Source organism: Desmodus rotundus, chromosome 11 (genome assembly GCF_022682495.2).
Source record: "Desmodus rotundus isolate HL8 chromosome 11, HLdesRot8A.1, whole genome shotgun sequence".
In the NCBI taxonomy this organism is placed as follows: domain Eukaryota; kingdom Metazoa; phylum Chordata; class Mammalia; order Chiroptera; family Phyllostomidae; genus Desmodus; species Desmodus rotundus.
In genome coordinates this window covers 79,230,702-79,258,219 of record NC_071397.1, presented here as the reverse complement: position 1 = coordinate 79,258,219, position 27,518 = coordinate 79,230,702, and the positions used below count along the sequence as shown (strand labels likewise).

Sequence of the window (27,518 nt, the reverse complement as noted above, 5' to 3'; positions counted from 1 at the left end):
TTTTTTTAAAGCTGCAGCGTTTATAAAAATGAGATTTATTCCTAGCCCTTTCATGCTTGTGATGAGGTTAAGATTTCAGTAAAGTATTAGTAGAATATCTACAGGCCACAGGGAGGCACAAAGTAGCCCAGAGTTTGGAGAGAGAATGATGTGGGAAGGCAAGAGAAAGACTTTACACCTGTGGCAGCACTTGAAGTGGGCCAACATAAATGAATAAAAACAAAAATCTGAAGGTATTCCAACAGGAAGATGAGAGAGGAAGAGGCGGGGCATTGCAAGTGCAGCAAAGACAAACGGCAAAAGCACTAATAGCTCCTTGCCTTTTTGGAAGTTATCTTAAGACAATGGTATTTTTGAAAGAGAATGTGGTGAACAGCATGTCAACAAGTTTCCCATTATCTAAAGTTGATACAAATTACTATGCAAAGCATACAATACACTTCTCCCCCCTCCACCCCTTAAAAATATTAGGAAGGAGCCAGGGGACTTGGTAAAGACTCAAGAAATATAAATGGGGAAAAGTAATCATTTCCAAACAACACATTTACATAGGGAAAAATTACTATCTTCGAGCTTACACTGTGGTTAGTTTGTCTTCTAGCAGCTCATAATCGGTTCTGTAAACACAAGTATCCTGGGCCTATGCCTTGATATTTCACATTATAAATACCTTTTCTATCAATTGTAAACCTCCCCACCCCTCTTAGAACTGGAGCTACACTTAAAAAAAAAAAAAAAAAAAAAAAAATCCCAGTTAGGCCCTGGCCAGTGCGGCTCAGTTGGTTGGAGCACAGTCCTGTAAGCCAAAAGGTCATGGGTTGAATTTCTGGTTAGGACACATACCTACCTACCTTGCGGGTTCCGTCCCTGTCGCAGCAATATTTTTCTCCCTGTTTCTCTCCCTCCCTTCCCCTCTCTCTAGAATCAATAAGCATGTCCTCAGGTGAGGATTTAAAACAAAAAAAATCCTAGTTGTATAATGGGTTCTAATCCCAGAAGTGAAGTTAAGGGGCACAGTGGTGGTTCCAGCCTCCTTTAGTATGGATTCTCCTAGTTCATTTCTTTAAGGTTCCCCCTTGCCAGTTTCAGATGTAGCCAAAGGTGAAAGGCTACTAAATAGAAGCTAATGGCTACAGTCAGCCTAATACCAGCACAAAGTGCATCTGAAATACATATAAAAATAAATTTTTAAGTTTGTTTTAGGAACAATAAATAATAGTAGATCATTTTGTTTAGCACTTTCTGTGCACTAGTTAATGTGCTAATTTATTGTCATATATTCTTTTCCTTGAGCATCACTGAGACCCTATGTGGCAGTGGTGGGATTAGCCCCCTCTAACGGATAAACAAACCAAGGCTTAGAGAGTTGCCCAAAGTCTCACAGCCGGTATATAAAGCTGGTATGTGAATCCAGTGGCCTTCAAAGCTCATGCTTCTAACCCATGAGCCATTGGATGATTGCCCAAATGTGGGAGAGAGACCACTGAGAATTTAAGAAAAACTCTTCACATCTTATATTTGTCAATAGTACAATTGGTTCTACCTCATTGTGCTAAAAAAAAAAAAAAAAAGTTGCATAGGTGGAGAAAGGGGATATTGCAGTGTTAGGCAGAAAAAGAGGAAGCAGTTGCAATTTGGGTTTCTGTGTCATCTAAGTACAGATGTTGTATTAGTTTGTTGGGACTGCCGGGACAAATACCACAAACTAGGTGGCTTACATGACAAAGTAAATTGTCTCACAGTTCTGAAGGCAAGTAGTCTGTGATTAAGGTGTCTGCAGCGTTGCTCAAGAATGTTAAAAAAATTCTCAGTGAATGAATAGGAAAAATAGAAACTATAAAAGAAGACCAAATGGAAATTTGAGAAATAAAACAGAAAATATGAGAAACAATCACTGAAAAGGCTAGCAGTAGGTTGGAGACAACAAAAAAAGACAGTACATTCAAGCTAGGTAAACCTGAAATTATCCAACTCAAAGAACAGAGAGAAAAAAATCAATTGAAAAAATGAATAAAACTGCAATAATCTGGTACAAAATTAAAAGCCCTAATGTATATGTCATTAAATACATAGTTCTAACATAATTGCAATTGGAATGCCAGAAAAAATGAGATAGAAAAAAAATATTTAATGAAATAATATCCAAAAGCTTCTAAAATTTAATGAAACACATAAATTTACAGACTCAAGAACCTAAGTGAACCCCAAGAAGTATAAATACAAACACACACATACCAAGGCCTATCATACGTGAAGTACTGAAAGCCAAAGATAAAGAGAAAATTATGAAAGCAGGCAGTGCATAGCATATAGGAGAACAGTAATTCAAAATTATACTGATTTCTCTTGAGATATGATAGGGGCCAAAGAACCATATCTTGAAAGGGCTGAAAGATAACAACTCCCTACCCATATTTCTATATCCCATAAAAAGATTGCTCAAGAATAAAGACAAAATAAATACACTCAGAAATATACAAAAACTAACAATTCATTGCCAGAAGATGTACACTTGAAGAAATCCTACAGAAAGTTATTAATATTGAAGAAAGTGATATCAAATATAAAACAGATCTTCTGGAAAGAGTGAACCCTGGAAATGATATATGTGTAAGTAAACTTAAAATACTTTTATTTACTTAAAAAACATGATTGTTTAAAGCAAAAATCATAACATTTCATTATGGACTTCGTATCACTTGTAGATATACTGCATGTAAAAACTAAAGCATCAATGATTGGGAGAAAGTACTGGATAAGTGGACCCATACAGTTATGAGGTTCTTATGTTTTCCATGAAGTCCTACAATATTAACTCTATGTAGATCAGAAAGTTAGGAATGTGTATTGTAATTCCCAAGCAGCCACTAAATAACAACTCAGATATATTCACAGCAAATAAATTAAAATTAAAAGGATTGGAAAAGATACATACCATGCAACCAATAAACATACAGGCTGCAGTGACAATGTTAATATCAGGTAAAGTATACTTCAAGAGTATTATTAGTGATAGAGGTGTTTCACAGTAACAAATGAGTAAATTTATTGCGGAGACATAACAATCATACCCACACAGACATACACACAATTAAATGATCTAATAAACAAATCGTAGTTGGATATTGGAACATCCTTCTCTCAGCAATTGCTATAACAATGAGACAAAATAAGTAAGGTCCCAGAAGATATAAACCAAACTACCACTTTGACCTAACTGTTTTTTAGAGAATACTATATCCAACAATTATAGAACATAATTATTTTCAAGAACATGTGGGACTGTTCACAAAGACATTTGTTAGGGCATAAAACAAGTTTCAAAAAATTTTTAAAATATTAAAATCTTCCAGAATAGAAATCTTCCATGATAGGATTAAATTAGAAATCAGTAATATAAATATATCTGGAAAGTCCCCAAATCATTGGAAATTAACAACATGCCTCTTATAGGTAAAAGAAGAAAAAAAAAAAGGCAAATTAGAAAGTATTTCAAACCAAATAATAATTGTGGGATATCATAAAGCAGTGTTTAGAGAAAAATTTAAAGGTTTAAATGTTAGTATTAGAAAAGTGGAAAGGGCTAAAATCAATGATAATAAGCTTCCAAAACTTGAAAAATAAGAGCAAAGTAAGTGAAAAGAAACTAGAAGAAAGAGAGTTTCACTGGTGAATTCTACTAGAACTTTAAGGGAAAAAACAATACCAATCTTATACAAACTCACCAAAAAAAAAAAAAAAAAAAAAGCAAGAGGAGGGAAAACTTCTTATTTCATGAGTCTAAGATGAGGGCGGCAACGTTCCAGCAGAGTGGGGACAAGGTTCTACTATGTCTTGTGCTTAACTCCATTGCCATCATACGCTGCAGATGTGCGTCCAGCGGTGGTGCACAGGTGTGTGTACTGGACCACTTCTGCAGTGTGATTTTAGGCACGTAGCTGCTCAGTGCTGTGCATAGTCCTCCTGATGATTCTGTGTGCTACATGATAACCTATGATAAATTCCTTTTCTGCTTAAATTAGCAAAAGTTGTTTCTTTTTTAATAGGGAACCATGACTGATACAAATACTAGGAAGAAAAGTAAAGAAGGATGATGGGACAAAGGGTGATTAAGGCTGTATTTTGGATATAGAGGAAAGAATGAACTTCTCTGAGGAAGTGGCATTTGGATACACTGTATTACTCCATTTTAGTTTGTAAAAAGCAGTGTTCAACATGTGTATATATGTCTAGATGAACAAAGAATAATGTGAATAGGTTATTGTGGCAGGATGATAATAGCTCCCAAAGATATGTCCACTTCCCCAACCTCAGAAACTTGAAAATGTTACCTTATTTCGGAAAAGGATCCATGCAAATGTGATTCAGTTAGAGATCTTGAGATGAGGACATCATTTTGGATTTTGGCTCAGTGAAATGAATATTGAACTTCTGGCCCATAGGACTGTGTTGTTTTAAGCTACCAAGTTTGTGTTAAGTTGTTACAGCAGCTATGGAAAACTAATACAATAATGTTTTCAACTGTAACCCTCATCATCTGGAGGGAGGAAGGAAGGTTAAGGTTAGAAGTGGGGAGAAAGATAGGAATTTGAATATATATGCCACAATACCCTTTGTGTAAATTGAAAATAGATGGACACAAGAATATGAATTTCATGAAAATATATATAAACAAAAAGGTCAGTCTGTAGTAAAAATGCAAGAAAGATTGCTGATAGGAAGGGGAATGGGAATGCAGACAGAGGGAAATAAATGACAGCAGAAATGAAAAATTCTGCTAAAAGTTTGAGAGGTGAAGTTGGGGAAACTTGCTATAAGATGGAGCAAAAAGACAGAGTAAAATAGTAGAAAAGAGAAAGAGTAATAAATAAGAGGACCAGTCTAGGAGACCCTGTATGTGTATGAAAAATCGTCCAGAATGAGAGAACAAAAGAGGGAATGTAAACAACAAAGAAGTAATTCAAGGTAATTTTCCTGTACGGTTTGATGATAGATTGGAGAGAGAAGATAGAATAAAATGAGACTGGAGAAGTGTACACGGTTAAATCATAACAATTCTGGAAGGTCGCTTTAAGTAAGGACCCTTTGCTACAGCTAATGCTTCTGTGTAGAATGGCTGTCAAGGCTCTCTTGACCTACCCAGGAATTTTTACATAATACTCAAGACCCAAGGCAGCACCACTGGCTATGGAAGCCGGCCTGGACTCATTTAAACAGTTCTTCCAATATGTTATAGAACTCAGTGCATTAGAATAAATTATTAATTGGTGTCAGTTTTATCTCCTAGAAGGAGGTATGCTATTTGAGGGCAGAAGCCAGAATGGGGCTCATTTGTCTTTCAAATCACAATGGTGGTAACTCAATAGTCTTTTGTTTTAACTTGGCCCCAAATCAAGAATTTCTCAATTCACAAACTTTAACCTTTTCCAAACAGCAAATAAAGTGAAGATAAAGTGATACCTCTGTTTCTGTGTCAGAAAGTTGAGGGTGAGTGTAAGGGAACAGCCATCACATTCAAATGCCGAGCACTCCACACACCTTACTTACCAGCAGAGCCCACAGCCGGCCTACAAGACAGGCATTATAATCCCCACTGTACAGATGGAGACACTGCACAAACGAGGTCTTATTCCCAGCCTCTCCACCCTGTTTCCTCAACATTCATTGCAATTTTGCAATTAAAATGTTCTGGTACTTCACACCAGTTAATTCATTTCTAGTTTACTAATGTCTGGCCACCATGATTACAATACTACATCATTTACTCACTGTGAAAAATAACCCACTCTTTAAAAAGAGTCGGCATGAACCTAATTTCCTGATTCACATTTCTGTCTTTCAGTTTAGGTACTCTACCTTCTGCGTCCACCTACGCGTCCTTTCTTACTTTAGTAGGAATACATTTTTACTGATTTTAAAGTAGGGGGTCCACCATATGGAATACAGATTGTCCTTCCCATTTTTACTTTTTCTTACACAGGATGAAAGCGCACAGCATATCGCAGACGGTGGAGTAAGATAATCGCCTGTGTCTTTAAATAAGAAAGGCCCTGCCCCGCCTTCAGGAGCGCCTAGGACAATGCTAGGAGCTGCGTTGCGGCCTGAGCGCTGCCCGCGGGCGATCGGGATGCAGGGTCACGGCCCAGCCGCCTCCGCCCGCTACGCCGGTCTTCCGCTGTCCTCGCGCAGGAGTTGGAGTCCCGGCGCGCCGGCCACGACCCGGGAGCGGCGGCTCCGAAATTCGCACGCCGCGCATGGACGCGCCCGGGGACCCCGAGGGCCCACGTGCCCCAGGAGGTGACCAAGAGGGGCACAGCGGCAGGCGCCTTGGTGGCTTGGGTGTTGTCTCTATATCCACAATCGAATTAACTTGTTTTGTTTCCGAGGCAATCGAAAGAGCCTGGGGCCTGACTTTGGGTTTTGGGTTAGCGAAACCCTCAGGGGGTTCAAGGTCCGGCACTAGCGTTGGTGCAGTCTCTACTTTCTTCCCTTTAGCTCTGCTCTTAAGTACTGTGTTTATGAGTGCATTTTAATAAGCATGCCATTGGACAGAGGAAAGCATTACATTTGGCGGTCACACTGTTGTTCCCCCCTTTTAACTTTCATTTCCCTTTCTAGCCTACTACACAATGTTTACAAAGATTCTTGATTTCCTCATCTTGCACAGATTTTTTTTCACCTGCACTGCAATGTCAAACGGAAAAATCTAGCAAAGCGAACATGTTTTTCTTACTTAAATTTCTTTATTTTTCCAAACCATATAATTTAAAAGTAGCTGATAGACTGACTGGGTGTTTGAAACTGAGTAATTGACCTGGTGTCTTTAAGTTAAAGGAAAATTTAGCCCTTGGAATAAGTATCAGATTAATTGATACAAATAGCCTATAATTAGTGTTATAAAAAAAAAGAAAGAAAGAAAAGGAGTGATTTACAGGTTTGTGGGACTTGTCTTTCCAGGGCATACCGTTGTTAAGTAATTATTCACCAACTGAATGCTTTAGTTTGTTTTTCTCCTCACGCTTCACTTACTTGCTGCCCTAGAATGCTTAATAAACAGCTAACATCACACGCTTAAAACATTACTGAGTTCACGTAGCAGATGAAGCTAGTAACTTGAGAAATTACATTATATTTCAGGGAGCAGTACCCCTTGGACAGCACCCTGTAACCTTATCCTTCTTGAATTTATTCAAAGTGGAAGTAATAGGCCTCATGGTGAAGGCAAAACAGAGAAGATGGTTTGATAAATTCTGCACTGAAGTTCTAACAGGGAACACTGTGTCAATGAAAGTGAAAAGTTTTCAAAATTGCAGCGATGTACAAGGATTAGATTATATTTGATCACATATGCTATATAGAAAATAGCCCTTATGACAGTGAATGTTATCTTTAGAGCCCATAGTCCGTGCATAGAAGTGACGTTTGCGTGCTTGGATCAGTAATTCCAATTGCATGCCTGTAACTGCAGTGTGTTTGCATTTAAGGTGATGGCCCTACAGAAGGTGCAAGAGAGGCACCCAGCCAGCTTTCCAGAGAACAGATTTCTGCCCTGATATCGGCAGCTTCCATTAACTTAGGCTCTATGATGTACTATTCTATCCTTGGACCCTTTTTCCCCAAGGAGGTGAGACATTTTTATATCCTCATGAACTCTTAATTACTTAAAGCCTTCTGACTCATTTGCTTTTATAATATGTAAAACGTAAAGATGTGCATATAGTAAGTATGATGTATAGAACTTCAGCCAACAGGCGACTTCTTACAGAATATTTGGTACCAGAAAAAGAAGATCCAGTCAAAAAGAACATCATCCTGGGAGATAATTCACCTACATATAATTGACCTTCTTTGCTTACTGTGTAATTTGATTAACCTTTATTTGCTGACTGTTATTTAAAAGGGGGGCTGCACTGAATAACAGGTTTTAATGTTACTGCAAAAGGTCCACGCTGAGACAGTAAAGGAAGCCATGGTCCACTACATTTCCTTTTCTGACTTGAATTTCTTATGGAATTGAGAGGCAGTGTTTGTGCCAAGGAAGAATTCTCATTAATCTTGACTAGTTCCCTCCAATCATAGCCTTTTATATGGTGTTAGGGCCTCCAGTTAACGGCACAGACTCAAAAGGAAAACCCCCTGGAATCTGGAGTTGATAGTGTGAAAGGAATGGTACTGGCTTGTCTGAGTGGAGAAAACATGCCCATATGTTTCACTCCTTGTTCTTTGCCAAAGCCTGGTGCACTGGCCCCTCAGTTCCTCTAACTGCTTTGATGAAATGTGGCCTTCATTCGTTGTCCAACAAAAGAGGATAAAAATGGCTTCTCTGCTGAAGACCAGTGCCGCCCTGTTCCCAGACAGTGACGTTTCATTTCCAGTGTACTTTCCCAGTGATCCCGGTTGGTCTCTGCAGCCACTCCATAAGACAGGCAGAGTAGTAAGATTCTCCTCATGTTGTAAGTGAAGAAACAGACTCAGGGAAGTGGCTGGCCCAGTCCAGTTCTGTTCACTGAATGGGAGTGGGAGGCTGAATGACTTCCCTCTCTGAAGTGTGCTAGGCTTTGGATGCTAGATCAGAAAAAGGCTAAGGAAAATATCCCTCTCTTGTCTGTCCATTGAGAGTGAAAAAAATATGAAAAAAAATGTTGCAGAGTATTTGGACATATTTTAAGGAAAGGATTTCCAAAATGTTATGAGACTCTAGAGGAAGAATTGGTTAATTTTACCATGGATGCGGATGGGGGGTAAGGAGGAAAGGTCAAGAAGGGGTGGTACTCAAAGGGACTTCATGGAATAAATCCAAGGTTAGTCTTGAGAAAGGGTAGGTCCCCAGGTGAACAGCAGAGGTGCTCTAGGAAGCAGCTTGAGATAGTCACAGGATTAGCACAGTAAACTGCTTGTTCTTGGGGAGCAGCAGCGGAGTTGGTGAGGCTTGGGCCTGGGGTGGACTGAGGCCTGGTAGGAGGCAGAGGGTCTGAGGAGGCAGGTTGGAATTAGAATGCAAAGGTCCTTCCATTCCTGCCAAAGATTTAGTCAGTGAGATGTCACCAGAGTGCTTCCCTATGTTCTCTTCGAGGAGTTTCATGGTTTCAAGTCTTATGTTTAAGTCTTTCATTTGTTTTGAGTTGATTTTGTGAAACTGTAAATCAGGGGTTCAATTTAATTCTGTTTCATATGGATATCCAGTTTTAACATCACCAGTTCTTGAAGAGAATGTTTTTTCCCCATCATGTGGTCTTGGCACTTCTGTGAAAGATCAATGGACCATATGGGGGGGGGCGATTTCTGGGCTCTCTGTTCTGCTCCATTGATCTGTCTGTCTGTATGCCAGGGCCGTACTGTTTTAAATACTGTAGCTTTTATATTTACTTTTGAAATTAGGAAGTATGATGCCTTCAGCTTCGTTCTTCTCAAGATTATAAAGCTAACAATTCTTTATGAGCATGGTGAGTGAATTATTTTCATGTCAAAGACTAGATTGTAGTAGCTTCCCTTACTTTGCCATCCTGTTTATATTAGAACAATAATTTTTGAAATGCTGTACAGAAAAAAGTTACAAGAAGATGATGCTCTCATCTAATAGCTCCATTTTTCTACATTGATTCTAATTTGTCTTTCAAACTTGTTTCCTTTTCGATTTCTTTAAAGGCTGAAAAGAAAGGAGCCAGCAACACAGTTACTGGTATGATCTTTGGATGTTATGCTTTGTTTGAACTGCTAGCCTCTTTGTTATTTGGAAAATATGTAAGTATTACGGTTCATATGGATATTTTAATTTTAAAAAATCATATAATGATTTATTGTAATTTATTAGTAGAATTTCCATTGATACGGAAACCATTATTCTTTATGAATTGTTGCCACTGTGACAGTTCCATTCTTAGGGTTGATTGGTCAGTTGGTTGATTTTTAACTTCTTTCATGTTTTAAGAAATGTATGTTTTTATGCTATTAAATATTATGGTGGGGAGGAGGAGAGAGGGTGGAGGGCTTGAGCAAAAAGGATAAAGGATTCTTGGACATGGACAACAGTGTAATGATTGCAGGGGGTAGAGGGTATAAGGGGACTAAATGGTAATGGGAAAAATGCAATATAAAATTAATTTATTAATTAAAAAATAAATAATAATTAAGGTAGCTGTTCATATCTTTCCAAAATTGTATATTTCCTGATACAGTGGATTTGTTTATGTCAATACAGACTTATAGCAGTCATACATTTACCAGTCTTTTTTGATATTTACTATAGCTTGTACACATTGGAGCAAAATTTATGTTTGTAGCAGGAATGTTTGTCTCAGGAGGAGTTACAGTTCTCTTTGGGTGAGTCATGTTTTGGTGTGGGTGAGGTACTGCTCTTTTCAATGAGTACTGTTAAGAAGGAAAAGGATAAACACCAGCTTGGCATTTGAGACTTGCCCTATTCTTTTTTAGAGTGTTGGACCAAGTTCCAGAAGGACCAGTATATATTGCTCTGTGTTTTCTAGTGAGAATAACAGATGCAATAAGCTTTGCTGCAGCAATAACTGCATCTTTTTCTATCCTCACAAAGACTTTCCCAAATAATGTAGCCACAGTACTGGTATGTATTTTATGAATTTTTTCTTATTCTGTCTATAATATAGGCTAAAATATTTGTTTCACCTTCCAAGTTAAAGCTGGGGTTAATTTTATTAGACCTGCTTTTTTCTACAACCTGTGTTTGTACTTCCAGCAGCAGGCTGTCCATAAACGTATCGTTAGTCTTACTTAGGTCTCTTCCTGGGCTTAGAATCCCCTGAATAAGCAGTTTGACAGGTAAATATAGTCCAAGCCAAATATTCTTTTTACCACTTTTGGGTTTTTTTAAAGATTTCATTTATTTTTAGAGAGAGGTGAAGGGAGGGAGAAAGAGAAGGAGAGAAACATTGATCAGTTGCCTCTCATACACCCTCAACAGGGGACCTGGCTCACAACCCAGGGATGTGCTGTGACAGGGAATCAAACCGGTGACCTTCAGATTTGCAGGCCAGTGCTCAATCCACTGAGCCACACCAGCCAGGACTCACTTTTGTTTTTTTTAAAGATACCCCGCAGTAGTATTTCACTGTCACTCTGTAGCCAAGGTTGGGGCTCAGCTGCCTGAAGCATTCCTCTGCTTTTAGAAACGGGTTATCTCTAGGGGTCTAGTGGCCAAACATTTGATTTGTCCTAGAGTCCTTCCTCCATTTTTCCCAGATTCATGGGAGAGATCTTAAAGACCATCTTGAAATTCCCAAGTGCTTTTGTGCCGTCTGTCTGAGGCAAACCTTCTTATTTTGCCATAAAAACCCAGACGCTGGTATCGATGTATTTCTCATAGATTACCCAGGAGCTTAGAGATCTGATATTGGGGACATGCCAGATTCCTGTCCCAGCTCTTGGTTTCTGCCTCCCTGACCCCAGACAGGCTTTCTCGTAGCTCTCTTCTTGGACCCCCGCATCTCTGAAGAACCTGGGTCTGTCCGGAGACCAAATGTCACCTCAGAGCATATAATTGTCCTCTAGACCTCAGGTCTAATCAGCTTAGTACCAAGGACTCTCTCATTTACCCATATTAATACTATGTTAAAAAGTTTAGACCATTACATAATTTGCTGTGTAGATGGTTCTTCCCACTTTTTATTGTATGGATATAGCTGGGTAGGTTCACTTTAGGGATGGGCTTGTTCTGTGGCCATTCAGCCAGCAGTCGTGGCCATGGTGACAGGGACACTGTTTACATTTCCTAGGAATATGCTCCTCACAAAGGATTCCGAAGACTGGTCTCTTGACATGGTCTGTAAAACCACGTTTTGTGGCTAACCATGTTTGACTGTGCATATGGAGTGTGTTAAGACCGAGACATTCTATAGTAGAGACAGTTTATTTAATGTTTCACAACTCCATTTGACTACGCAGCCCCTTTTTCTTAAAGACTCTTAAAGAACTGGTGTTTGGCAGAATGCTCCAGAAAATGTTGCCCAGGAAATTCCTATGACCCAACAGTCCTTTTGATCAACAGGGGAAACCAGTGCTGGTACACCGACTTTTCATGTAAAATTGCAGCCAAAAGATAACCACCCAGCATGGTAGTCGATCTGGACAACATTGTCATGATGAAGTGTAGAATTCCTAGATTCTTTATAACACACTGAAAGTTATTAATGGGTTACTATTGTGTCTTTGTGAGGTCTGAGGGTATTAGGTTGCAAGCCATGGGTCTCTGTTTAAAGCCTCTAAACTAGATTGATTTAAAATGGTGCAATTTCCATAAGACTTCTGCAATAGCCAACTATTTTTCCATAGCATTGTTTTATTTATTTTAATTTTTAAGGAAATAATTGTATATGATACAAAATACAAATGTTACAAAAGGAAATCTAATATATAGTGAATATATTCTATACATTACTATTACTCAGCCTCCATAGACACACCTGTTGTCCAGGTACCCAGGCCGGTGTTGCTCTCCCGGAAGGCAACATTGTTACAGGTTTCTTCCCCAGTGATTCCGTGTGTTCGCGTACACACACGCACACCGAGAGACAGCACGACTCCTTCCGTTGTCTCTGCACTCCTGATAGCATACCCTCTCTTACTTATTACACGGACATTGAAATTATCTTCGAGATCTTTCTATATCTATATATGAAAAGTTCCTTGCTCTTTGCTTCTCTTTGATGGCTATATAGTACTTCACTGAATGTATGGCTATAACCTAGTTTAGATTGTTTACATCTTTGACTGTTGCAAATAGTGCTACAGACATAAGCTTGCACATATACCACATCACATCTTTGTGGCTCTACCTGGAAGTTTAATTCGCAGAAGTGGCATCCTTGGTCAGAGAATGTGTGCGTTTGTAATGGCTGGTCTGCCAAATCGCCCTCTGGCAGTCACTCACCAGCAATGCCCGAGGGCGCTTCTTCCTCAAGTTCTTGAGAGTAGAGAGAGTTCGACAGGCAGTAGGTAAATGTTGTTCATTTCGATGTTCATTTCTTTGAAAAGTGAAGGTGGGCTTCTTTTTACCTGCCTAAGAGCTCTGTATTTCACTGTATGCATCAACAGTCTCTTTCTAGCATTTGCCTATTTTCCTATTATATTGTTCATTTCTTTCTCATTGATTAGTAGTAACTCTCTTGATATATTTGGGAAATTAGTCCTTTGTCAGTATTTTTTCTCTATTCTTTGTCTTTTGATGTATTTTGCCATCCATAGTTTTTCCTATTTTTATGTGACCTGATTTATCAATCTTTTCTTTCATGTCTTCTGAGTTTCTGTGTCGTCATAAGAGAATTTTCCCTACCATAAGGATTAAAGAACAAAAAAAGCTCCCATATTTTACTTTTTAGTACTTCTATGATATCAATATGCATGTTTAAATTTTGTGTCTGTCTTGAGCTTGTGTGTATGTACATGTGTGTTTTGAAATGGATAGAATTTTTTCAGATTGTGGCCATTAAATCTTAATTTGTTAATTTTTCATACAAAATATATTAACTCAATTTTTTTTGTTTCCCCATTTGTAGGGAAGTCTTGAGATTTTTTCTGGACTGGGACTGGTGCTAGGGCCTCCGTTAGGTGGCTTCTTGTATCAGTCCTTTGGCTATGAGGTACCTTTTATTTCTCTGGGATGCATAATTTTGCTGATGGTACCACTCAACATGTACATTTTACCTAATTATGGTAAGACTACATTTATTACTCATTCTAAGAACCTTAAGTTTAAGTATTTGCATGCCTTTGTAAGGAGACCAATTTAACAAATACTCACTTTTGTTTTATATAATCAATAGTACATTTTTACAGCACTCTGAAATCACTGGTTCTATTTTCAGAAATATCCTGTAGGCCATCCATTTATATACATTTCTGTATATCAGAAGTTTTTCTGACCTTTAGAACTAGAAATATTTAATTTCTCACATAAAACATCGCCATATGCAATGCCCTCCAAAGGTCATCGTGGACTTAAATATTCAGAATGACGAGTCACCACACACGCCTCCATCTTCTTAGAAGCCTGTGAAGACAGGAGGGCACAGCCACACCTTCCTCCCCAATGGTCCTTGCAACTGTCTGTGCAACCTGGCCTTCTAAGAAGAGTGTATCCGAATTGGGGGGAGCAGAGAGAGTACCCAAGAAGCTGGGAAAAGCTTCCCAGGAGATACTGCTGTGTGTCTCTTGAAGCAGGTGTCACCCTAGTTTTCCATTACTTGAGTCTCTTCAGTAGCTTGATTAACTCATTATATGTTTGTTTTCATGGACATTCTTACTGTTTTGATGACCCCTTTTCGCACTTTGGATTTAGAGAAGGGAACCATTTATGCCAGAACATTTTGTCATATTCCATAAATCTATAATGCTCTTTATATGCACAGTAAGTATAACTGGTTAGAGTGGATCTTTTATAATTTATATCTTAAAGGTGACTAATAAACATCTTTAATGTACAATTCAAACTCCACACGTCTCCCTGCTGACACTACCACACTGAGCCACACGGTGGTGCTGGACCTCGTTTTAGTCTGACAACACGAGATCCTTCAGCGGTTCAAAGTCCTGGGCTGTGCTCAGATACAGTTTACGATTGAATATTCAGCTGATAATTAAGGAACTAACACTACGGTTTAACTTTATCTGCATATTCTGACAAAGTCTAGATGAAGCATATAAAAGAGTTGAACCACTCTTTGTGTTTTTTGTACTTTGCTCCATACTGGATCATTATTGAACAAGAATTGACTGAGTAATGAACCGTGCTGGGTGCCAATGGAGAAATGATATTCAAGTGCTGATCCTGGCTCTCAGAGGCCTTCCTCATCCAGACTTGGCTAGTTCCACCTGTGGCTGGGGCCGCTGCCAAAGGCTCCTGACTGGTGCCTGTCTCCATTCTCCACAAGGCCACAGAGAGGTCTCTCTCAACCACAGGCCTGACTCTCACCCCTTGTTCGAAATCCCTAGAGTTCCTTGGGTTTCTTAGCATATTTCACAAAGTCCTGCCTAATCCCATCGCTGCATTCTTCTGCAGTATGATCTCTCCCTACTGCATGGATATCACCCACCCTGATCTCCTCCTCCAACTTTCTGTTCTTTCATTCCTGCAAACAGAATGGTTTTTCCTCGCTTCTGAGTCTTGGATTGTGCCATTCCTGGAACAGTATGCCTGGAGGAAAGACTTTTCTATACAGTGTTCCTTGGTTTTTTTGTTTGTTTCTTTGAAGAAAATGCTCTCATGTGCCCCAAAAGGCACCCACCTAGCTCCGTCTCACCTTCCTCCTCTTCTCTCTGAAGACAGGATCTGAGTTGGTTCTCTTTGCCTTTGTATGGCCAGCATTTTGCATGGGACCTGGCTCAGCAAAGATTTTGTTTAGTAAATTAATTGAAAGCTAGAAAAGCCATCAAACAACAGTAAACTGTGAAACAGTAAATATAGCTTAGGTGCTAAAATATATGGTATAAATGGAATTCTAATTGGCTGTAAAAAAGAAGAAAATTTTACCCTTTATGACAGCATGAATGGACCTGGAGAACATTATGCTAAATGAAATAAGCCAGTCAGAGAAAGACAAATATTGTAAGATTTCACTCATATGTGGAATCTAATGAACAAACTGATTTAACAGCGAAGCAGAGACAGACTCATAGATGGAGGACAGATGACAGCTAGGGCGTGGAGGGACTGAGCAAAAAGGAAAAAGGACTCATGGACATGGGCAACAGTGTGGGCTGCTGGGGGCACGGGGATATACGGGGGCTAATTGGTAATGGGAAAATACAATAAAGATTAAAATAAAATAATAAAATAAATACAATACACTAAAATAAATAAAATGTATAGACTTGAAGTACAGCAGGAAACCAGAGCAAGATAACATTTGTAGAATAATTAGGGACAGAGCTAGACTTTACAAAGTGAATAGAATTTGAAAAATTAGCAGAGGAAAAGTGAAAGGAAGCACAGAGTATGATCGGAGGCTTGGAAACAACCATGCCTGGTGCTGGGAATGGTGGGAAGGGAGGTTGGTGCTCAACTGACCTTGAATGCCAAATGTACTTTCCACATGATTCAGTATTAGCACCCCTTTCAATCCAGTGTTTTCTTTGCTAATAGAAAAAAAATTGTCTTTTGTTCTTTGATAAACTCAGATCCCTCCTCAGCATACACACTTTGTTCCTTGATAAAGCACCTGGCTTTTCCCATGCACCAAATTAAACCTCACAGATTTGTATTCCACCTGGGGAGGGCCACACATGCTTCTAGGTTATAACCTATAACCTATGACTCCTCAGGATACTCTCATTCTGGTTGATATTTTTTGAATCTGAGACATTATTTTTAGGAAAACTGAATGTGGCCTCTAGGTTTGAATAACTTCTGCAAATAGAGGTAATAAGCAATTTAGGCAAACTCGGAGGTGCAGTTACTTTGATTACCAGATAATGACTGCCTTTCCAATTTTACTTTTCAACACAGGTTAAATGATAGTTAAGTGATTTTAATTACTCTAGTTCTTTTTTCATTTTTACCCCGAAGAGTCTGATCCAAGTGAACACTCGTTCTGGAAACTCATCAGTTTACCCAAGGTCGCCCTTATATCCTTCGTCATCAACTCGTTCAGCGCATGTTTCGGCTTCCTTGACCCTACTCTGTCTCTCTTTGTTTTGAAGAAGGTGAGTACCCTGATAGCTGAAGAGCTCTGCATTGTAGGAAGTGGACATAATAGTTTGCTCTTGGGCTCTGCGGGGTGGGAAGTTCTCTGATGGGCTGTGAGGAGGAGGCCAGGTGAGAAATGCACACCAGGGTAGTCTGTACCATCATCTGATGTCTCTATAACTAGGGGTCTGATTCAGTGTAAGTGAAACAAACCTTTCACTAAGTGGTCCCAACATTTGTCTCCTTCTTTTCAATGCCAAGCTCAAGTTAACATAGGTCTGGCTTGTGTATCATCCTGGCTGCTTCACAAGGACACTTTTCCTCTGTTTCCTGAATTTCAGTGGGGAGTGTGAGGTACCCAGTGTCTCATTTAATGTCAGGTGTCCTTCTTCTCAAACACATCCCCTCTGATTCCACTTACTTTTTAGGCTATTGCATGTAATTGAATGACTATGGACTATATTAATCTAGGATAGGAGAGAGAAACCCAGCACCTCTCCATTTTTTTAGTGCTGAAAATAAATACTGAATTCCGAAAGTTTGTTATTATAGGATTTTGTTTTTAGATATTTTTGAAAAAGATTATTAATAATGTAATAAAGTATATTACCAAGCCTGGTAGTTAGTTATATTGGAAAATTAATATGAGTGTATAAGACACTCATATTAATGTATCACTTGCAGCCCACACTGACTTTAGGCGAAACAGTAGAATTAGAAAAGCACAGTTACTAGAAACACACCCCTTGAAAACACTAAAGACAGTTTTGGGTGTGTACACTACCCAAAAGATAAACTTGGAGACTATAATTTTAATGCACCGCCCAAGGTATAGAGAATAATAGAATGTCATGCTTCAGCAATGAGCATTCAGGTGGTAACACATAAGAAAAATATTTTATGTTTATGGTGACACATTCCATTCACATCACCAGTGTGTCTCTTTAAGAGTCATTTTTCTGTCCATAAGAAGTGGTATCTAAGACAATGGAAAAAAATTGTAACCATTCTCTGGGAAACCCAAGTCATGCATGTCTAGAGGGGGTGGGGGAAGGGCATCAAGGAACATGTAGAAAGGACACATGGACAAAGCCAAAGGGGGTAGGATTGAGGGTGGGAGGTGGGGATGGGTTGGGTGGGGTGGGGGGAGTTGTATGGGGGAAATGGAGACAATTGTACTTGAACAACAATAAAAAATAAAAAAATATAAAGGAACTCATTTAACTTTTTATAAAAAATCTTTAGGAATGTATTTGCCTTTTTTACCATGAATTCTTTTGTCCTCTGACTTCTTGTCCATTGTTTGAATTGGTGATTTGCCTTGTGGTTGTGGTTGCCCAGCCTTTCAGGGTAGGAGGCTTGGCCCTGTCTCCACTGCATTGTAATGTCAAAAGAAGACACATCTGACATTTGTATCTTGTTCCTGTCTTTAAAGGACTAATTTTTAGCATGAGTCAATATCTGTGATAAGCATTGTTAAAATGTGTACTGGCTTATAAATAAATCTCATGGGCTTAATTAAGAAAATTAGTTAAGGAAATTGAGGAAAATGAAAACAACTCAGATAAGCAAAAAATAAGAGGCATTTATATTATCTTAGTAACAGTAATAGTGTCAAAGTTACATGGTAGGTTATTGTTTGAAAAGCCTTTTAAAATGTGTCATACCATTGAGTTATTTAAATAGATATTAATATCCCTTTGAGATGGGTAAAATGGACAATATCATCAGTGATTTTTACACCTGTGCACTCAGTCTGTGGATAGTAAGAGTCACCTGATTGCTAGTTAGAAATTTTTGAATAAAACACCCTAGGGTTATGGCCCAAGAACCTCTTTTAATACGTTCTTCAGGTAACTTTTTATGGACACTAAAGTTTGCAAAGCATTCACTTACATGTACAAAGCTATGATTTGTAGAAGCAAAATTATATGTTTAATGTCAAATGCTACAAAGCAAAAAATCTAGGATGTCTGACCTCTGCTTAGGTTTCCCGCCATAGAGAAAAAGTCATCCACTGTCAAAATCAAGACAAAAATTAGGAAGGATGCTGAGTATTATTAGTAGACTGATGATAGATAACAAGAGCTGAAGGAATGGTAGAAAATAGATGTGTATTTCCAAAATGACTTAATTGTGTAACTTTAATACAAGATTTCTTTTACAGTTTAATTTACCAGCTGGATATGTGGGATTGGTGTTCCTGGGTTTGGCACTGTCCTATACCATTTCTTCACCACTCTTTGGTCTACTAAGCGATAAAATGCCAGTATGTACACTTAACTTATATTTACAACTGCTGTTTGTATGTTTAGACCAGTGGTTTTCTAGCTGTACCTCTAGAGCTCTAGGGGTCCATTGATTAGAGTTGACATATTCATTTTTTTAAACTTCAGCTTTGTTGAGGTATAATTGAAAAGTTGTAAGATATTCAAAGTGTACAACATGGTGAATTGTTATACACACACACACATTGTGAGAGGAGTCCCTCCATCTACTGATTAACACATCCATCACCTCATGTATTTATCTTTTTGTGGGGAGGGGAGAACATTTAAGTTCTAATATGTTCAAGTTTTTGAGCTAATGAAGAAGTTCCAGTGTGAGGCTCTGGTGACTTCCAATCTGCCATCACCCTGAGCAGGTTCACTTTTAATTTCTCCATCTGGAAAAAGAGAAGTCTTATTGAAAAACTATTGGATTAGACTTTCTAAAGGAAAAAGTTCCCTTAATGAAAAAAAAAAAAGGTTGACTTTAATAACTAGGGGGGAGTCCCAGAGGTGTTAGGACTTGATCAAACCAAGAGGAGATAGTTCGGTTTTTCTGTGGGAGCAAAAGGCTTGGCCATGTCAGTATGTGTTGGTTGTCCCATAACCATCCTGACAGAAAGGCCCTTCTAGTCTTCTTTTACTCGACCTTAACCACCCAGTCCAGATAACTAGCATACAGAACTAGGGCTGTTAACCAGATCTTAGGCTTCTGTGACTTCAGTGCTTACGTATTCCATTTCCCTTCTTCATTAGATTTGCATATATATTTATCAAGACCTAAATTACATGGAGGTTATTAAGAAAAGCAAGTGTCTTAAACAGTGTTTGAAGCTTGGTTTTAAGACACAGTCTTATAAAACTGAGCAGCTATTGTACCCCTACAATGTTTAGCCTGCATTCAAGTAGTTTATAAGGACTAATTTTAGTGGGTACTTTTCTAATAATGTAAATTTTCTAGATGTTTTCCTGCTAGGTGGTTCCTTTTCCTTGTAGTGACTACTTTTTAAATTGTTATATTTGAAATAGTTCATCACGTACAAGATCTGCCACCCACTCCCTTTCCGAGGATTCCTTGTTTACGCACACTCCCTATCTTGGGGGATGTTGTCCTTGCTTTTGTGTCTACTGTCTGCCTATTTTCTCTCAAATGTAGACTTTTGTTTTCTTCAATGTGTTTGGATTTTTTAATATCATGACTTGTGTTCAGCAGTGATTTATTTTAATATTCTTTGTTTATAGAGGGTATTAAGAGTTCCTTTGGTCCCTTTCTTTACCAGCATCTAAGGAAATGGTTTCTGGTTTCTGGAAACTTAATCACAGCAGGGTGCTACATGCTGTTAGGACCTGTCCCAGTCTTGCCCATTAAAAGGTAATTTTTTCTTCTTCTGTATTTTTTGGTCAAATAGTGTTAAGAATTATTTCCTAAAAACTGATGTAATATGAGTATGGCTTAGTATTTTGAGCCTCATTATTGAAATATTACCTTGATTGATGGCTGTATTGAATTGTTAGACTAACAGAATTTTTCCTCACTAGAAGCCCGCAGTGTATAAACAGGAATGCATAGGATCTGTATCGATGATAAATATGCTTATTTTCCCTTTGCATTTCAGTTGCACACTTGTTTGTTGCCGCCTGCCTTCAGTTGACAGTTCTTAGAATATGTTGTTGTTTTTGCTTCTCCTCCTGACTCCTTAAGGCAGGGCCCAAATCTTTTTTTTTTTCCTGTATCATCCTTAGCATGTAGTAGCTGCTCGTTAAAGTTTATTTAATATAATTTATTTGCTGAATACAGTGAGCACGTTACTTCTGGGATAAAGCACAATGTGGAAAGAGCAAGGATTTCACAGTCCTTTAGGTTGAGATTACACCTGGTTTTGCCACTTACCAGCTATGTGAACTTGGGCAAACCACTTAACTGCCAAGACTGCAGTTTTTCAAATCTACAAAAAAGAGTCAATAATAGTACTGTTGAAATAACTTCCTTTGCCCAAGAAGCCGCTCCTGCCTGGGGTGCCACAGCAGCAAACTGAAACTTAGGTGACTTTTGTGTTCTTCTACATGCTGTCCTTCACCAGAAACACAGGCTTGCTAGTCAGCCCATCCCAGATGCCAAGCCAGCCCTGGCCCTTCTCACCCCAAACAGCTTTGGCTATGTAAAACCAGCCAATCAGGTATTTTCTAGTTTTCTCTTCCACGTTCTTTATACTTTATCCTATCAAAGCTTCCTGCTTTCTACCCTATTTTGCAGTTCTCCGAAAGGAGACTGTTTGTATCACCTAAATTGTCTTCTTTAATCATTTTCAAACAGTACTTACATCACAGGGATGCTGCAGGACCCAGCCAGGTAATGGATGTTAAGTAACTGGCATAGCACCCAATGTGGTACCAATATTAGCTCCTGTCACTTTACCACCTCCCTCCTCTGACATTTTTCAGTCAATTGAATTTCAAAGCCAAGCAATTGAAGGAAGAACATTAGTACTGGTATATTCACCCATTTTGTAAGGATTTTGTATGGTGATAATAAGGAAGGTTGACTCCAGACATGTGATATATGTGACAAAAGACACTGAGACATCAGAATGAATTGACCCCCCCCTCAAATAAAAGAAGCTAAAGGATGCTGTCACTGACTGAAATGGGATCAGGTGGCAGTGAGGACAAGAGTCCTGGGATCTGTGGAAGGAACTTCTCTGGGATCCTGCCTATCCTCCTTATCATGAAGCTTTGCGTCTCTTAAAATGCTAATTTTCTTTCTCCAAAAACTCTTTGCAGTCAGCTGTGGCTCCTGGTGCTGGTATTGGTCATAAATGGCATCTCTGCTGGAATGAGTATAATCCCAACTTTCCCAGAGATTCTCAATTGTGCCTAGTAAGTACTTCCATTGCTTGAAGAGCTATATATCAAATAGCTGTGAATATCACAGGTTTTCTTGAATTTCTCAGTTTTGTAAGATTCTGGATTTTTTTCACAATGCTAAATCTTTATGATTTAATATCATACACTATAGTGATATAAATAGTATGCAATAATACAATATGAGTGATCATATATAGTAACATTAATACAGTAATAACTAAAATGGGTTGTGGATAGAGGCTTAGCTTGGCTTATGCCTCTGTACAGATGTACTTTTAAAAAAAACAAAACAAAATGGAAAAGCCTCAGCAATATTTCTCCCTCATAGAAGAGGTCCACGCAAGAGCATGGAGTGACTGGGTAGAATAATTCTAGTGCCAATATTGATATCTGGGGGGTTTTCCAAGCCAATCTCTCATATCAGCGAGGTGTCCTGCAGTTCATCTCAATTCTGACATGGACAACCCAGAGTTGGCATCAGATTTCACAGGCTAAACAAGCACTTGGCCCACAGGACTGCCATGCTTCAGATGCTGAGCACAAGTCCAGGCTGTCACCTGTTCTGACTGACTGGCTACAGATTAGATGTTCCCATGATCCCCTCCTTGGGTTTGATTAATTTGCTAGAGCAGCTCATCGAACTCCAGATACCAGATTACTTCCTAGATTATGCTTTACTAACAAAGAATAATACAGGGCATGGATCAACAGCCAGTTGAGGAGACAGACATGGTGAGGTCCCGACCAAAGGCGCTTCTGTCCTCATGGACTCTGAGGCCCTGCACGATGGCATGTGTAAGCATTCCAGGAAGTTCTCCGAACCCTGTCCTTTTGTCTTATTTATGGGAGTTTATGGAGGTTTTATTACTTAGGCATGGCTAAGTAACTAAATCCATTGACAATTGATTCAACCTCCAGCCCCGCTCCCCTCCCAGAGGTGGATGGTGTGGAGGGGTTGGAGGGGTGAGAGGGTGGGGGGACTGAAGGTTTCAACCCTCTAATCACAGGAATGGCTCTTTTGGCAACCAGCCACAATCCTTGGGTGTTTTCCAAAAGTCAACTTATTAACATAACAAAAGGCTTTTATATTGTTTTATATCAGTTAAGAAATTTCAAGGATTTTAGGAGCTCTGTGCCAGAAACAGACTAAGATCAAACGTGTATTTCTTATTATAAGTCACAGTTTCATACCAGGAATTTGTCACTTGGCTACCAGTCTTTTGTTTAGTGTGGATGATGATGTAGACACAGAGTGAAGTTAACTTGAGGGAGTTCATTTCAAAGTGAGCTTCAGGAAGGATATTGGTAATAGGCTGTGTCAATTCAACGTCTCTCATAGAAATAAGGAGCTGCCCCTGCATTTCCTAAAAGTTACCTGTTGTTCTCTTTACATGTTCATCTCATTTTAAGAGTTTCTTAATTATATATTTTTCTGAGCATTTAGTGCAAATGGGTGATGACTCTTATTATCATGTCTCATATATGCAACAAAATTAATTTTTAGAAAACCATGAAGCAAACCTCAGTATGAAAATCCTTCAAATTACATTAGCTTTTTATCTTAGAAATGGAGTGTTCTTGCTGTCGGTTTTGCCCAGATTATCCCTGGTTTACTTTATCTATTATTTAGTCATTTTGTATCACACAGGCTCTCCTTTTAACCACAGACACACCCTTGCCTCTCTTTGCAGTGACAACGGGTTTGAAGAAGGGTTAAGTACACTGGCACTCGTGTCAGGGCTCTTTGGTGCAATGTGGTCAGTTGGGTGAGTAGCCACTGAATTCCATGTCCACGTGCAAGATGGCAAATGCTATCCCTAAATTATGGTGAGGAAATTGAGACACCAGGTTAATTGCCCAAAGGCACAGAATTCATTCAGGGCAGAACCAGAGTTTTAACCCACCCCCTCTGTCTCGAAGGTCATCGGTTATGCCAGCAGTTTTAATACCTAATCAAAATGGTCCCATGCACTTTGTCTTATAAAAACGATCTTTTAAAGTTCATTTATCAGGAGCATATCTCAGTATTTTAAATTTATTAGTTTATTTATCTTTTACCCTCTACTGTACCAGAGGGGTAACTGTATGCCAGCAAGGTAGCTATCCTCCATAAATGTGTATGGAATTAAGCTATTTATGTATTTATTTTTAATATTTTATTTATTTATTTTTAGAGAGGGGAAGGGAGAGAGAAAGAAAGGGGGAGAAATATCAATGTGTGATTGCCCCTCGCACGCCCCCTACTAGGGACCTGGCCCGCAATCCAGATGTGTGCCCTGACTGGGAATCGAACTGGTGACCCTTGGTTCACAGGCTAGCACTCAGTCCACCAAGCCACACCAGCCAGGGCCGGAATTAAGTTATTTTTAATACAAATGCTGAGAAGAGTAGAGAGAATAATGTAAATAATATAAAAATTCTTTTGAGTGCCTGTTATTTATTTTTTTTTAGTATAAGGCACCAGCTTTTCATAAGCAGTTATGCTTTACACTTGTTTAAAACATTTAAACATCATCATTACCAGGTAGAAGTATTTTCTTATATTCAATGTTATGTCCAGGAATCGCCTTTTTTCTTTGGTACTCGTAGTTCCAATTTAATGAGGACCTGTGACTGAAGGATCATGGAGCCTTTAGGAAGGAACTCTTTTATTTTCTCTCTTTTTACATTACTCAATACTCTTTCTTCTTTTCGTTGTTAGCGCCTTTGTAGGACCAACTCTGGGTGGATTGCTGTATGAGAAAATTGGTTTCGAGTGGGCAGCAGCTGTACAAGGTCTGTGGGCTCTGACCAGTGTGAGTAATCAGTCTTTTCTTTCCCTTTCCCTTACTTTTGTGGAGAAATGCTACTTGGAAAATTGACATTAACCAGTACCTTTAATTGTGTTAAAGGGATTAATGATGGGCTTGTTTTATCTGTTGGAGTACTCAAGGAGAAGAAGAAGGTATGGTCAACTCTTGAGCTTTTTTCTCCCTTTAAAAGTCATCCTGAGGGAATGAAGAAGAAATGGTATTTTACCTCCGTTCTTCTAGGCAGCAGATTTCTGGGCACTCTAGGCCTACATTAAACATGGTAGATATGTTTAAGGGGGTAGCTGGGTAGAGATGTAGGTACTGAGTTTTTAAAGATGAGGAATACTGAGGTTCTTCTTTTTTGCCATCAACGTAGATCAAAACTTCAAAATATCCTTGGTACAGAGGAGGAACGAAGTACTCTTTTGCCTGTTGAAAACCAGCCTTGAGAATTTTGGATTGATACAAGGTTGGCAGATGGATATTCCTGGCCTTGAACACGAAAGTCGGAAAATCTGAAAAGTTTTCTTGATTTTACGCACAGAACTCCATGAACACCACACCAGCATCCTGGAAGGAACAATGTTTTTGGATAATCCGTGATGGGTTACTGTTGTCCTGCAAAGCGGGCCTGCGGAACCAGGCACATTGGAAGCATTATGTATGAAAACAGTAGTTGAAAACAAACAAAACTTTGCATTTTTAAGTGACCAAAGTTGGGCTTTGTCGGGGGACTTTAATGCAGCCCCCCGGTCCACCATGGATGAAGCTGTGGCAATGGTGGCTTGAAGCCTCTGGCCTGTGCAGGTCCCTGTTCGGGCACCAGATGTGGGGGGGCTTTAATGCAGCCCCCCCCACCCCCCCGTCCCCCACGGATGAAGAAAAAGCCTACCAAGACATGATCTGCTTGGGGAGGAAAGGTGGCTGCTTTTCTCAAAGGGGAGGGGCCTTGATCCTTTATCTCCATGGGCTTTTATTAGGTTCATTCACATAGGAATGCAGATAAAGCTCATCAATCATTGTCAGCCAGTAAGGATTAAACAATACAGGATTTACAGAGAACTTCAAGGGCTTAGTCTGAGCTACAGCCAATCAGCTAGAGGGCCGTAAAACTTTAGGCGCCAGACTCGTCTCCTGTCTGGACCCTTATCTTTTAAACTGAGGGTACAGATTAAGTAGGTTTCACAGGAATGTACTATTTTCCTTAGGCCTGATTCCCCAGGGAATCCGCCCCTCCCAGCACAGGACTGCACCGCCCTCTGTTATCGCTTCAGGCTCAAGTGAGACCGGGAAGTAAAGCAGCCAAGAGATTAGGAGACTTCTTGCAGACAGAATGAGGACTCAGGCTATTTCAAAGCCAAGGGGCAAGGGTCCATCACCGCCTTTTGCCACAGCCCCCCCCCCCCCCCCAGTCCTTCCCTGCAAGCTTATCCCTGGTGACCAGAGCCTGTCTTAGATTGATCCTCCCTTGAGGATTCTTACCCGTCATTGGCTAACTGGCCAAGCTCAGGGCCAAGCAAGGTGAAGTGGGCAGAGGTGGCACTTCTGCCAGGGAGATAAGCTTTGTCTCCTTAGTGGCTTATGGTCCCAGCTCTGACTCAGCTTTAACCATGGGGGGTTACAGCCTCTGAAACCAGGCAGGGTGGTTCCCAACAGGGCTTGAAGATGGTTTTTGACTCTAGACCTCCTGTTTTCCTGTTTACTTTTTATACTAGATGCATTGATTCTGTGAATGTACCCTTTTGTATTAATAAGGAAACAAATGATGTGCTTAAAGGAAAGAGTTGACGTGCTTAAAGATAATATAAATAACTCAATGTATGTAGAAAAATTACTATGAAATCAAATTTTAAAAGACATGCTTTATCTGTGTCCTGAATTTCTGTTTTTGTTCAAAGGCAAAATTCCTGCCTACCATGCAAGAAACTCTAACATTCCCTGGCCCTCGGCTCTTCTAAAAATTTTGTGTGTAAGGTAGAAGAATAGCATTACTTGAGACTTCCATTTTTGCAACATACTTTCAATTATGATCTGGATTTATAAACAGTGTTTGGTATAACATTCATTTCCATAATCTCTGTTTCAGTTCTACCATCTTTTTTCTAAAACCATATTTCTAGTACATGTATCCATTCCTAGAGCAGGCGATTCCCACAGGAATGCTTGTGTATTAGGAAAGGGGTTCCTCCAACTTCATGTAAAATCCATGCTATTGTTTGAAGATAATTTCTATATGCAACTCTCATACCTCCTGATCCATTTCCATGGTATATCAGCCACATTTACCTTTTTAAATAGAAGAAATGTTTTTATCTATTTAGGTATTCAGAAGTATTAAATGCCTTTTCTGAACTGACCCTGTGATGGGTGCTATAGATTTTGCGGTGATCGAGATACACAGTCTCTGCCTTTATCTCACTTATATTTCAGGGGAAGGGACAAAGCAATAGATTCACACCAGGGTCTCTAATTGTCTTGGAGAGATTCTAGGAAGGAAAAAAAAAACATGATAACGTGAGAGTGGAGCTGGATGGGGTTGATTTTTGGCGTAGGGTCCTAATTCACACAAGGCCCCTTCAGGGAGGTGGGGCTTTTGAACCCAGATCTGAAGTGTGAGAGCGAGGCAGCCATTCTGAGGGGAAAGCAGACCACAACATGCGCAAAGGGGCTTGAGGTGCTCAAAGATGAGACCTTGGCCTGCACATCTGGAGTCAAGTAAAGAAAAGAGGTTGGGGAAGTGTGAATGGGCCGATTTTTAGGTGGGGATGCCAGAATTTGATTCCTATTTCAGGAAGGTCATCGTGCAGACATGCAGATATGAGTGGGGATGTGATGTAGCAGGGCTGGAGGGAGATCTATGGAAGGTCCAGAGAGAGGTTAATGTTTTGGATCAGGCATGTGGTGGTGGAGATGGAGAGAAAAGGATGTGTTTGGAAGTGG

The 27,518-nt window shown here is 39.5% G+C and overlaps 1 protein-coding gene across 2 annotated transcripts; it reads left to right on the top strand.

Annotated features, from left to right (window-relative positions):
• Nucleotides 1-6,069: 6,069 nt before the first annotated feature.
• Nucleotides 6,070-26,437, top strand: SLC18B1 (solute carrier family 18 member B1). 2 transcript variants are annotated; one of them, XM_045188796.3, is made up of 14 exons: nt 6,071-6,297; nt 7,485-7,624; nt 9,646-9,741; nt 10,247-10,320; nt 10,432-10,579; nt 13,527-13,683; nt 16,535-16,671; nt 18,822-18,923; nt 20,202-20,293; nt 21,703-21,798; nt 23,478-23,552; nt 24,488-24,581; nt 24,678-24,730; nt 24,955-26,437. In XM_045188796.3, the coding sequence occupies exons 1-14, from the start codon at nt 6,255-6,257 to the stop codon at nt 25,025-25,027; spliced, it is 1,380 nt and encodes a 459-aa protein (XP_045044731.2). In that variant the 5' UTR covers nt 6,071-6,254; the 3' UTR covers nt 25,028-26,437. The 2 variants fall into 2 exon arrangements, with proteins under 2 accessions (XP_053769588.1, XP_045044731.2); XM_053913613.2 differs by lacking the exon at nt 18,822-18,923 and having other exon boundaries at nt 6,070-6,297.
• The last annotated feature ends 1,081 nt before the right edge of the window (nt 26,438-27,518 follow it).

Excerpts from the sequence above, each read along its gene's own strand:
- SLC18B1 (XM_045188796.3), top strand. The coding sequence starts at position 6,255 with ATGGACGCGCCCGGGGACCCCGAGGGCCCACGTGCCCCAGGAG. Across the intron at positions 16,672-18,821 it reads CTCTCTTTGTTTTGAAGAAG|TTTAATTTACCAGCTGGATA; the intron begins GTGAGTACCCTG and ends TTTCTTTTACAG. Across the intron at positions 23,553-24,487 it reads GGTGCAATGTGGTCAGTTGG|CGCCTTTGTAGGACCAACTC; the intron begins GTGAGTAGCCAC and ends TTTCGTTGTTAG.